This window comes from Hemiscyllium ocellatum, chromosome 9, assembly GCF_020745735.1.
Source record: "Hemiscyllium ocellatum isolate sHemOce1 chromosome 9, sHemOce1.pat.X.cur, whole genome shotgun sequence".
Lineage (NCBI taxonomy): Eukaryota > Metazoa > Chordata > Chondrichthyes > Orectolobiformes > Hemiscylliidae > Hemiscyllium > Hemiscyllium ocellatum.
In genome coordinates, this window is record NC_083409.1 from 35,910,770 (window position 1) to 35,924,752 (window position 13,983).

Consider the following 13,983-nt stretch of genomic DNA (forward strand, 5'->3'; position numbering starts at 1 on the left):
GCAGGGAGGTAAAATGGTTGGCTAAGTAGGGTACCAGAGAGGTGTAGTGGGGCTCAGATGGCAGGTGAGGGGATGGGCTAGGGTGTCTGTTGTGGAGTTTGTCACATTTCTGTTTTTGAGGAGGGTATTGGGTGTCTGTGGGGAAGAGACATTGTCAGCAGTGCACAGTGGAGTCAGTGTGAGGTATTGGGGATCGGGTTCCAATTTCAATACTTGGCCTTTCTACTCTAATAGTTTCTGGCTAACCATTCACAAATGTGACCTCTCTGTGTTCTCCGACTCTTTGTCTCAACCTCTGAGCAATTACCAGTCATTGTTCTGTTGGAACAAGCAAGTAATCTGGTCTTCAACTATTCAGAAGGCGTGGGTCTTAAAATCTAGATTCACAGCAGGTCAAAATCATTGGGTGATGTTTACATGCTTCCACTAACGTTAGATTCGGTATTAAAACTGTAAGTTTGTAAAGACTGTGGAATATGACAATCTCCTGACAGCAACATTGACACCCTTGCTGAACAAATGTGAGAAATATGATCAAATTGTTATAATGTCTGATGGAAAAGTAGTTTCGAATTACAGGCCACAAAATCAATGTTGTCCTCCTGTAAAAAAAAAATCAGATCTGTTCCATTTAAGAGAAGCACATCCAAGCCTGGTCTTTTAGAAGGCATTAAATATAATCCAAATGCTTATAGTCTTTGTGTATTTTATTTCCTCTTCTTTATTCTCATGTTTCACAATCCATTTATCCTAAACAAGAATGACTAGGAGGAGGATAGCTTCTTTTGGACATCATTTAACCCAATCACAAACAAAAGCAATCCTGTTTTACTTTTGTATGGCATAGCAACTTGTCTTAGTGCTCAAAATCCGAGCTGGTTTTAATGGAGGTCAAAAATCACACGACACCAGGTTATAGTCGAACAGATTTAATGTGGAAGCACTAGCTTTCGGAGCACTGCTACCCACTTGTTCTTAACTCAATCTGCTTAAGCTTGTGATAAATTAAGGCAATACAGATTGAAATTGCGTCCACACTGATTTATCATTCCTAATCAGATGGTTTAGTGGATGTGATGAGGCACAAATCCATGCACAGGCCGTCACATCAGAAAGGAAAACTCAACTTTGTCAGAACTGCATTTATTGTCCTTTCAGCAGCTTTATTTTCTTCGGATGCTGCAGATTTATGATATAACATCTCGCCTCTTTGAAAGTCAGACTCAGCTCATCAGTGAGAGCAAAAGCAGAAAGTTCTTCCAACATTGCTCAAGGAGGCATGTATGGAATTTCTCTGGGCAGAGAAAAGGCAACACATAAGCATAGCAATAAAAAAAGAAATAAATGCAATTTTTAGATTTTTCAAATTTAATTCAAACATATATTTAAAATATGTCAACACTACTATAGTATGTCAGACCTGTCATACTCTTGCAACTTATATATGGAACTAAAATTAAGACTGTAATGGCCATTACAGAATGATATCATCATAATGAAAGCAACAAGCAAGACATGAGACACACGTAAATACAAGACATAACTATATTGTATCAGTTGACTGTATTTGAGTTTTTGGGCTTGCAGATATTTAACTCATTATTCTCCACAGGGAAAAAGAAATCCACAACAGTTTTAGCATTGAAGATGAACGGTAGTCATCTCCGAAACTTCTTCGGTCTCTTTCTGCTCTGTCTGCTGTCCACCTCTTCAACACTGTCCGGTGGGTCTGGTATAACAAAGCCATTTGTAAATTGATAATACACTACTGTAGAATCTGAGTCAACAATGGCCAGCGTGAATTCCTTTTTACTTTGGTCACAGATACACTCCATAATTTGTCGAATCCTAAAAACAAAAATTAACAATTGTCAATGGTTACAGTTTTTATGATTGCATGGAATTACACAAGCTTAGATTTTTAAAAGAATTGTGTTTGACCCTCAAAAGGTATGACTGTCTAGATGCATATATTTTTCATAAACTAAAATTAGATACACATGAATTGATTATTCAGTTTAAAATGAATAAAATACATTTCAGCCTAGGTTGAAGAAACGTTCAGTGGTTTCAAAGAAGGAAAACCAACTTCCATTTCTTACTAAGGCCTGATTGTGCGGCACTATGTAAGAGTCCTTGGACATGACATTGGAAAGGCATTTGTGACAAATAGCTTATAAAATGGTAGATGTGCAAAACTGAAAATCTATCATTAACTATATAGTCTCTAATGTGTTCTTGACTTTCTTATCTTGCTTGTCATGTGACTTTGTCTATTGTTCAGAGATGGTGCCAGCTGTAAAGTAAAACCATTTTTTGGCTCTCTTTATGTGAACAGATTACAGCTTTTGTCCTGAGATTCAAACTTTGCTTGTTAATCTGCATCTACCTCATTTCATAAGTCAATAATATAAACTGGTGAGCCCTAACTTTGGAGCATAAGACACCCATTTCTCATTCCATTCATTAGAGAGAAAGAGAGAAAAAATGAGAATGAAAGAGTCAAAGTACATATTTAAGACAGAAAGCAATATGATTAATCAACTCTCCCCAGCTCTCTGCATTGTGAATGGCTTGTCAAGCTGTCAGTCAAATTCTGAACTTTGAATGTAAAACGGTATCCTGGGTACAGAGCTATGGTAGCCACTATTTAGCTTGGATCCTATGAATTCAACGTTCAGACAGTAAAGGCTGAAATACTGTGCTGGACAATACCCACTGATTCAGTGCAGGAATGCACAGTTCAGGGAAATGATTCTTTACCCTAACCAATATTTCCGATGCATTGCTCCGATTTTCAGATTTAATCCTTTTGTATACTAAAGTTATCTTCATAACAACTTAATATTAATCAAAATCTCTTCCAGGTCAAATGGGTAACTCCTTCTTGCAAATCCTTCAATTCCATCTACAAGACTGTCCTCAAAATCTACCTCCTCTTGACCATGTTTGGTTTCTTTTTGCCCTAACTCCCAAAAGCAGGGACAAGCTTTTTTTTTAAGAAACATACAAAGATTTCTTTTCTTGGAGCACTCAACAGACTCACAGTCTTCACGTTTTGTGTTAGTTTAAAAAGACCTTACCGTTACAGTCATCGGTACTGAACTGCATGAACAATTAGCCCAGAATGCCTGCCATTAAAATACGATGCACCAGATGGCTGCTCAGTGATGAAATGTATCATCTAATTTGATATCAAATATTAGCATCTTTTGACATGTAAATGTCCATCTGCTGCAATTGGTATTGGCCCAAAATTAAGCAAGCACAAGCTTTGAATTGGTAGAGAAATTACAGCACAAAAATTGACCAGTCTAAATGGACCATGGTAGTTTTTATGCTCCACATAAACCTCCTTCTACCCATCTTCACCTCATTTTATTAGCATATTAATGCAATACTTTGCTATCTCAAGTTCTTATATAACCTGTAACTGTAAGCATAAATCATAGTAACCTCAACTACACCTTACAGTAGCAAGTTGAGTATCTTAACCATTGCCTGGGTGAGCACATTCCTGCTGAGTTGAGTTTCCTTCTAGACAGACCTCTGAGGTGCGTAGTGGTGCTCACAGCAGAACCAGAAGCCAATGCTGCAAACAGCATCAGCATGCTGATCACCATCGGGACGGCACAGCGGTTAGCACTGCTGCCTCACCGCGCTAAGGGTCGGGTTCAGTTCCAGCCTCAGGCCACTGTCCATGTGGAGTTTGCGCATTCTCCCTGCGTCTGCGTGGGGTTCCTGCGGGTGCTCCAGTTTCCTTCCAAAGTCCAAACATGTGCAAGTTAGGTTGATTGACCAGGCTAAACTGCCCATAATGTAAAGGCTAGGTGGATTAGCTATCAGAAATGCAGAGGTAGAGGGATAGGGTAGGTGGGTAGGGTGCTCTTTGGAAAATTGTTGTGGATTCAATAGGCCTAATGGCCTGCTCTCACACTGTAGGGATCCTATCATGCACAGACTTTCAGGGAACAGTGCCCCTGAGTTACTTATTGGTTTATATTTGCTGGTCCCAGTTTAGTTCTCCCACATATGGAAAAGCTTTCTGTTGTATCAAACTCTCTCGTAATATTGGATAGGTCTCTCACACTGATCACCCCATATCACTCTGAACTTACTTAATAGGTCATGACATAATACCTAATCAAAAGCCATTTGAAAATCTAATTATAATCCGGGTGATGAAAGAGACACATCAAAATAATGAGGTGGCATTGTATTATCCAAAGTGGCCTTTGATCATCACAAAAAGTGAGGGTTCAATAATGGATGATGCAATAAAAGTCTGGTCAAGTACACCTTTTCAGGTAGAATATAGATTAAATGGAAAGAATTCTCATAATCTCATTAGCAGTCTGTTTTGCTAACTTCAAGTCAGCAACTACTGCTGCCATGGTATGACCATTCCCATGGCCTAATTTCTAGTTCATCACCGACGTATCGATTAGTACTTCATTCCCATCTTCAACCTTACAGGTCTTCTTTCCCTGGTAGCTGCTTATCTCTTGATCTTCCAGCAACAACGGAAGGAAAGATCACAGGCCTGAAGTGTTGGCCCTCTGTTTCGAGTATTTAGCTTTTCTATTAGGTTTCCAGTATTTTGCTTTGGTGCAACATTTTAAGTGACTTTAAGCTATCAAACTGCAGCCACTGTAAAATGAAAGCCATCTTTCTAAGCCTTGTAGGAAGAGGAGACTTTCTCTGGCCTGAGTGCGATTGGCATCCAGAACTCAGGGTAAATTAACAAACTGCCATTTGAAGTTTGAGATAACATGGTCATAATGGCAACAGGATTTTGAAAGGAAATATTTGAACTCCTTCATTACTTTCCATGCAAGGTAGAGCAAAAATAAACACTTCCAAGTTTCAGGATGAGTTGAAATCACGAAGTTTTAACAAGCAAAATTGCTCCTAATTTCAAACCCATGACATCATTCTCTAATTTACAAAGTTAGAGTCAGTGAAAGGTCAACTGGACCAGTCTGTGATTTGGTGGATGCAGCATTATGACTTCAGCTTTAACCTCGCATCTCTCTCCCATGACAATCATCCCTACTCCCATCACAAAACCTTGTGAGCATTTAATCTCTCATTAGAGGTAAAACACAGAAAAAAAAAATTCAAAAGCAAAAAAAGCTGGATATTTCTTCTCCAACTCCCTTTAAAACCAATCCGCGATATCACACAGAGTGTTATCTCTCCAAATCACTCCCCACCCCATCCTAGCCAGCTTCCAGCCCCCCAACCCATCTCAGAACATGGCCAAAGAAAAACTGAATGTTTTGTAACAATCTGTGCAAGCAGACAATCAACATGCAAGAGTGAGTCGTCAAACAGCATTGGCGGTCTCTCCCATTCCCTAGCCACTGGCTCCATCACTCACCCTGATACTGTATGAAGCTGAACCAGACCATTAGCAACTGTGTAATTGTATTTGACTAAGAGATAACCTTTGAGCCACATAACAGCCTGCTTCCACTTCCATAGTATCACTGCCTCTATCCTGTCTCAACGTACCTATTGATAAATTCCTCAATCAATGATTCTTTCACTACATCTATACTTGAGTATTTCCAGGCTGCTATCCCCTCTTCCTTCCTCTATAAACTTGAATTCAGCCAAAATATCCTAACATATACGAGGTCAACTTCACCCATTAGAGTGGTGCTCTATAACTGATATGGGTTCCCTGTTCCACAGAACCTCACCTTTACATGTCTAACTCAAGCTTTTAAAATATTGCAAGGCCTCAATATTCCCAATCCTAGCACCATTCCCAGTCATACAACTGCCTAGGACATGCATGCTGTTCCAATTCTGGCCACATTAATATTCCCAATTTTCAAGTGTTCCACCATCACCATGTTTTCAATTGTCCACGTTCAAAGGTCTGGGATTCTCTCCTGCTCCCTCTCCTCATTTTAAGGTGCTACTCAAAGTGTTCAGCTTTAATCACTTTATATCCCTGTATATGGAAAAAAGTGTCAACTTTTATTAAATAACATTCCTTTCAACCACATGTAGGACATTCATTCCATACAATCCTCCATGTTGAACACAATTTGTGTCAGGTGTCTAGAACATACTCTGAGTAGGGAACCTCAATGCTCATTACCTACAGCAGTGCAGTAGCACCATTGCTGAGCGAAATGGCCAAGTCCTGGAGGATGTATTTGCCAGACTGCATCTACACCAGATGGTAAGGGAATGACTGAAACCTCACCAATCTTCTTGTCATAGTTGCAACTCTTCATGACAGTATGTCAGAGTGGCCATAACATAATACTTTATGAAGACAAAGACCTTTCTTAATACTGAGAATGTCCTCTATTATTTTGTGACATTACAACCATAGTAAGTGGGCTAAATTCAGAACATATCTAGCAACTCACAACTAGGTATCCCTGAGACACTGTGATGCAGCAGCAAAAATGCTTTGAACCACAATTTGGAATCTCATGACCTGGCATATCTCTCCCTCTGCCATTACTACCAAGCCACTGGATTGACTCGAATTCAGAGAGAAATGCAGAAAAGCATGGCATGAACATCATCAGGTAAAGATAAAATGAGGTGCCAACTTAATGAAGCTACAACACAGGATTAGATGCATGGCGAACAGTGACATCAGTACACAATGGACAGAGCTATGCAATCCCACAACCAATGAAGCGCAGCAGTCCTACAGTATTCACCCAGTGGTGAATGGGGATAGATAATTAAACAGCCAACTGGAGTCAGAAATGTCCACAAACATCTCCATTCTCAAATGATACAGGTGTCCAGCATGTCAATAAAACAGACAAGGCTGAGGTATTCGCAGCCAGGAGTACTGAGTGGATGACCCATTATGGCCTCCACCTGAGCTCCCCAGAATGTCACAATTATTGAAACAGTGCCTCAATATCACATCTAGTATGGAACATTCATTGGGAATTTCTCTGTTGACAATGGCTGCAAATACTTCAATTTTGCTATTTGCAACAATACACTGGGTTGCACCATCATTGTTGTTTAATCGTCAACCACCATCTATGACTAGATGTGTTCAGGCTATGAAACTTTGATAGAAGCTCTGTTGGATCACCAACAGTAGTTTCACCATCTGTTTCATGTATGCCTAGTACTGCTCCTGACACGCTCTTTTACATTCCCCAATAAAACCCAGGGCCAGTTTCCTGTTTGATGGTAATGTTATAGTGAAAGATATGCTGCTGAGCCACAAGATTACAAACGGAGGTGGAATGTAATTCCGTTACTACAGTAAACTTTGTTTTAACCGACACCTTACGAACCGGCACTCTCAACAAACCGGCAAAGGTTAAACAGATCAAATACCACAAAGTTTACTGTATGATTCTGTCCAATTATTATAGTCTTTTATTTACCTCAATGTAAATACACTTGTTCAATCAAATGGCCACCTGAAATAGCAATAGTTGTTCAATTTCAAGTCAATTTCTCCTCAATCTACACAATGTCCAAATAGACAGTTGAGGGTGCAAATGAGATTGCTCTCGGTCAATAGTTTTATTTAAGGCAAAGTTGCATCATTATCTGTTGTATAACAGTGATGTACATATCTCTGCATTAAGTTTCCATGACTTGTGTATGTTTTTACATTGATTATGTGGACCGGTTGATTATCCGAAATATTTGATCAATTGGCACACTTCTGGTCCTGTAGATATCAGTTAATAAAAAGTTTGCTGTACTTTAACAGCATAATTTCCTCTTGTATAGCTACGGCTTAGATATGAACATTGGCACAGAGTGAGAGGAGGACAGCCAACTGGTCCAAGCTAAAGTAAACTATTTCTTTCCTTTGAAAATTGTTAACAAAGGATAGTACTGTAATAATTTTAATACCAGTGAAAGCAGTGCTTTTCCTTCCAAATTCAAGCTGCTTGGCACAGAGTATTACATATATTTGTATAAAATAATAGTAAAAACTGACAGTTAAATCACAAAGATTCACAAAGTTATGACACGTTTCCTTAGCCAATTTAATGTCTTTCTCAGGGTCCCATGTGAAATATTGCCCCAGATGTTACTATCAAAGTAATATAGTGGCTGGTACAGTGGCTGATATAGTGGCACTCGCAGGCTGAGGTAAGGGAGCAGATGGAAGGTTAAATATCCAATAGTTACAGTTTAACATTTGTCATTCTGCCATTAACTTAATAAAACAGCCTCTCACTGTCTAGCTCATCATGGCTGTGCACCGAAGTTGCTACAGCATTGTAATAAATATGAAACTTGGCTGGGCTAATCCAACCGTTTTAACAATGTAGTAAGTGTTTAATACTGGCAAACTCTGCCACAGAAGATTAATTATTACAAGTATGGAGTTTCATTTCTTCAGGAATTAATTATTATTGGGCTTTTAAAAAAGTATTAAACATGATTTTATTTCTCTGTGGTACTCTAGTGGTGGCATGGTGTGAGCTTGTGTAGAGCAGAACTATAGCAGCGGGCTGGAACTCTCAAGTTATCTTTCTTTACTTTCTTTATTTTATTTTAAGTCAATGTGAATGGCATTGATGCATGGTGATAGTGCACACTTTTCACTATTTTATATTGAATACACATGACAATAAATGATTCTATCAATTCTACTTGATCCTTTCTCCAATATTTTCCTTTTCCCCTGTCTTTTCTGTACCTAATTTGATGTTGGATTTCCCCACTCTAATTTACATTTCCCTTTCATTTCATAATCAGATGAAGGAGACTCAGTTGCTTTCCTTATGCATCAGTCCAGTTACCCTTGCTTCCGCTTCCAGCAGCTTGCCTTGCTAAAAAACTTTAAGATTTCACCATACAAGACCAAGTCTAACTAATGGCAGACACCCTTGGATGTCCTTCCACTGTAAGCTCAGTCTCATTGTTACAGTTTTCAGATTTTACTTGAAGAGAAAACTGAGAGAGGTTTAAAAGCATGATTGATTTCAACTCAAAACCTGTTAAATAAACAAAACCTGATCTTGTAAAATGACTTTAAAAGACGAGATGTCAACAGAGGGTCCTGTGATGTCGTGGTCCCAACCTCTGAACCAGGAGAACTGAGTTCAAGTCCCAGAAGGTGTACAGTAATATCCACAAACAGGTTGATGAGAAAATAAAAGTCTCAGTGTAATCACAATGTTCTAAGAATTCTAAACAGCGTTATACAGAGAACCTCAGAGTTGGGAAAAATAAACAAAGATCGCAATCAAAGAGGGTGAAAAAAAAGTGCAACATTAAAAAAATCATACAATGTAGCGATTCACAGAATAGTTTTGCAGAAGTTAAAAGAATGAATAGCTTTCAACTACTTTCCTGAAAATGATCTGATCCAGTATCACAGATCAGATTTAAATATCAATTAAGAATGCAGGATGCAGTGCCTCCAACTGGAAACATGACACTGAAAGGAACATAAACTCTCACTGTATTCTGCACAGCACAACTTCCAATTGTGAATCTGTTTTGTGAGAGAGTTACCTTCTGAAGTCAAAACCAAAACCTTGGAAGTGGATTGCTCACTGTGCAACCAAACTGGCTGATCATAAATCTTCCCCCGTTTACATCCTATCTTTATGCTGTCAGCTGCAAATATCTGGGAAAGGCAATTGCTTTTAAATTTACTGCAGATTTGAAATCTGTAGAAATAAATCATATTTAGACAGATGTTAGTGAAAAACACGTTAGAATTAAAGCATAATGCAAACAAATTTAGATGGAAAAGCGGTGTTTCACTTAAGAATGCAACACCAGCATGATGCATTAAATGAGATAGGCATAAGTAAAACTTGGTTTGGTATGTTAATGTTAGAATCATGGCTGGTGATAGGCTTCTAGCAGATGTAGATGGTGGGACCATGTACACCTATAATGTTGGACAAGCATAAAGGGAAACGACCACAGGGACAGAGAGAGCAGTGGAAGTCTTCTGTAACATCATAAGAAATGCTACGCAAGTCAATTTCTTGCCACATTAGTAACACACGTTACTTATTTTAGCAATTACGTTGATACATTCACTTCCATATTTCTGGACATATCACCATGTATGGACCAATGTCTGGACTCCGTTTCAGACCACATTGTAGGCTACAAAGTACCCTTTCTTATATCACTTGCTTCCAAAGTTCAGGAACTAAAGACCCCAAAGGCGATTTCACAATAACTGAGAAAAGGTAAGTGTATGAGATAAGTAAGCAGTAAGGGGACATTGTGTCAGGATAAAGAAGAATAAATGGCACAAGGTGGATATGACTTGATAGATTGCCAGATAAATGCTTGAGAGCTTAGACAGTTTGGAGGTGTCAGTTGGCTGTTCAGTCAGTTTTGAGGGTATAGTTTGGAAACCATTGGTAAATCATTGGGATGGAGGCAGTTTAATAGAGTAGATTCTTAATCTTGTAACTTTTCCTCAGTAACCATTAAGCTCAAGTGAGTCAGAAACTTCTAAATTCTCTAACTTTTTAGACGGTTCCAGCTGCAGGGAATTGCCCAGTGGAAACCTCAATTTGTAGGGCAATTTCCAGAGTCAGTTGTGCCAAGTTTCCACATGATCTCAATGTGTAAATGCAGTAAACACTGCTCCAATGACTCTTTGGCTATCAGAATAACTAGGTGACTAGAACAATTGATCAGAAAGTTGATCAAGAAGCCAATTTTGAAGGAATGACTTAAAGGAGGCAGGAGAGGTAGAGACCCACAAGTGAAATTTTAGCCAGTGTTAAACGTCAAGAACCTTGTTCACAAGTAAATAAATATTTTATAGGGAACCTCAAAAGGAAGAGTAGCAATTTCTGATTTTTTGAGTGTTCTAGAAGATACTGATAGGAAAATGCTATGGCCCAATGTTTCCTGTCTTTTAACTAGAAATCAATTCATACAGATGCCTCCTCTGCAGAACTTCCTCATTTCTCCATAATCTGGTTGGTAAAATGTACTTTGCTGAATGCCAAATTTTGAAGACCGTAACATAATGACAAACTGTTAATAGATTTGGATATTTATAACACGACTATGCATAGCACATTCATCTAAGGCACCAACTAATCATTCTTGTAAGTGCACTATGGTTAGCTGATATTTTATCCCCATCTAACAAATCAAATTGCATTCTCAGAAGTCATACACTTTAAAAAAAAAAGAGGAAAATATGGCTTTACATGAAAAATATGGCAACACAAGTGGATAAGCTGGTCAAAAAAGCATTTGGCATGCTTGCCATCAACAGTCACGGCCTGGAATATAGAAATTGGCAATTGATGTTGCAGCTGTATAGAACCTTATAGTTATGCCACATTTGGAATATTGTGTACAGTTCTGGCTGCCAGGCTTTGGAGAGGATACACAAAAGTTTTACCAGGAAGTTGGCTATGAGGAAAGATTGGACAAACTTTGTTCATTTTCACTTGAACATTGAAGAATAAAGACGACCTGACAGAAATTCGCAAAACGATAATGGACACAGATGGAATGGATAGTCAGAGTCTGTTTCCCAGAGGAGAAATGCCAATTACTAGGGACATAGGTTTAAAGTGTAAGGGTACAGGTATAAAGAAGATGAGAGAGGTCTTGTTTTACACAGAGGATGATAAGTACTTGGAATGTGTTATCAGAGGTGGTGGTGGAGATGTTTAAGAGCAATATTTAAGAGACATCTTGACAGTTACATAAATAGGTCAGGAATGGAATGGTACAGGCAACATTCAGGCACATGGTTTTTAGTTCAGAATAGCATCATGTGTCGGTAAGTCTTTGTGGTCCGAAGGGCCTCTTCCTGCGCTGTGCTGTGTTCATTGTGCTTAACAGTAAAACTGATTTAAAGGCATATAGTGCAACAGACTTCTTTAATTCATTAATAAAAATTGTGTCCAAGGTTTTGGTTTAAATTGTGAATATGAAAAGAGTCAGAACAGGACAAAATCTAAAAAGTAGAAAAGGGAATAAGAAACGTGTTAGGCAGAGAAACCAAGGACAAAATTCAAACAGGGTTACGGAGAAAAATATTGGGAACTAGATAGTATTAAAAAGACAAGCTTAAAGGCTTTGTGCCATGATGTGCAGAGCATTTACAATAAAGTGGATGAACTAATTGTGTAGATAGATGTAAACTGGTATGACATAACTGGGATTACAGAGACATGACTGCAGGGTGACCTGGATGGGAACTGAATGTCCCAAGATATTCAGTATTTAGGAAGGACAGGCAAAAAGGAAAAGGTGGAGGAGTGGAACTGCTGGCTGAAATGAACACATTAATGAGAAAGGATATTAGCTCTGACAATGTGGAGTCTGTATGGCAGAGTTGAGAAATATATAGATCCCCAAATTGCAGTGGTGATGTTGGGAATGGCATTAAACAGGGAATCAGAGATGCATGTGAGATGGGAATATCAGTGATTGTGGGTTATATTTTGCACAAAATATAGATTGGGCAAATCAAATTAGCCACAATGCCATAGAGGACGAATTCCTGGAGAGGATACAGGATGGTTTTCTTGACCAATATGTAGAGGAACCATCGAAAGAGCAGACCATCTTAGACTGGGTACTATGTAATGAGAGATGAATCTTTGCCAATCTCGCTGTGTGAGACCCCTTGGGGATGAGCGACCATACATGACAGAATTTTTTTTTTAATCAAAGTGGAGAGTGAGGTAGTTGATTCAGAGACTAGGATGATGAATTTTAATAAAAGAAACTATGAAGATATAAAGGTGGGAGTTGGCTTTGATAGATTGGGGAGAGTTACTTAGAGGGATGACAGTGGATAGGTAATGGTAAGCTTGCAAGGAATGCAAAGGGAATCTGCAAAAAACTGTTTATTCCTGTCTGGCACAAAAGCAAAATGGGTTAGAGGGCCAATCCATGGCTTACAAAGGAAATGAAAGATAGCATCCAGTCCAAGGAAGAAGCATACAGATTGGCCAAGAAAAATAATAGGTCTGAGGATTGGAAACAGTTTAAAATTCAGCAAAGAACCAAGGGTTTGATTAAGGATGGGATAATACAGTACAAAAATAGGGAACGTAAGGACTGACACTGAGAATTTCTACAGGTATGTGAAGAGAAAGATTAGTGAAGACAAATGCAGTTGCCCTACAGGCAGAAATGGGGGAATGTATAATAGAGGATAAAGAAATGGCTGAGCAACTGAATACATATTTTGTATCTGTCTTCCCAAAAAGGACACAAATCAGATACAAGATTTAGTGAGCGGGAAGAACTGAGGGAGATCAATAGAGAGAGAAATAGTGCTGGGAAACTTGATGGTATTGAAGGCAGATAAGTCCCCAGGGCCTTATAAACTACATCCCAGAATAATTAAGGGAGTGGCTCTAGAAATAGAGGGTGCATTGGTGGTCTTTTGCAGGATTCTATAGACTCTGGAACAGCTCGCTGTAGATTGGAGAGTAGCTAATGTCACTCCAATATTCAAAAAAGGAAGAGAAAGAGAAAACAGGGAATTATAGACCAGTAAGCCTAACATCAGTAGTGGGGAAAATTCTTGAAAACATTATTAAGAAATTTATAGCAGAACATTTAGAAAGCAGTGGCAGGATCAGAGCGAGTTAGCGTGGATTTATGAAGGGGAAATCATGCTTGACAAATCTGTTAGAAGAATTCTATGAAAATGTAACTAGTAGAGTTGACAAGGGGGAGCCAGTCAATGTGGTATATTTGGACTTTCAGAAAATGTTTGACAAAGTCCCATGTAAAAGATTATTGTGCAAGATTAAAGTGCATGGGATTGGGGAAAATGTATTGAGATGTTTAGAAAACTGGTTGGCAGAGACGAAACAAACAGCAGGAATCAATGGGTCATTTTCAAATTGGCAGGCAGTGAGGTGCCAAAGGGATCGGTGCTGGGACCCCAGCTATTCACTAATATACATTAATGATTTGGACGAAGGAACAAAATGTAGCATCTCAAAGTTTGCAGATGATACCAATTTGGGTGGGACAGTGAACTGTGATGAG

General features: G+C 38.8%; 1 protein-coding gene across 1 annotated transcript in view; it reads right to left on the reverse strand.

Moving 5' to 3' along the window:
* Positions 1-913: 913 nt before the first annotated feature.
* tsen15 (TSEN15 tRNA splicing endonuclease subunit) overlaps positions 914-13,983 on the reverse strand; it is a 64,798-nt gene continuing 51,728 nt past the window's right edge. The window contains exon 4 of the mRNA XM_060829675.1: positions 914-1,848. Within this exon, the coding sequence (XP_060685658.1) occupies positions 1,659-1,848 (190 nt within the window). The 3' untranslated portion in view covers positions 914-1,658. The remainder of the gene's footprint in view (positions 1,849-13,983) is intronic.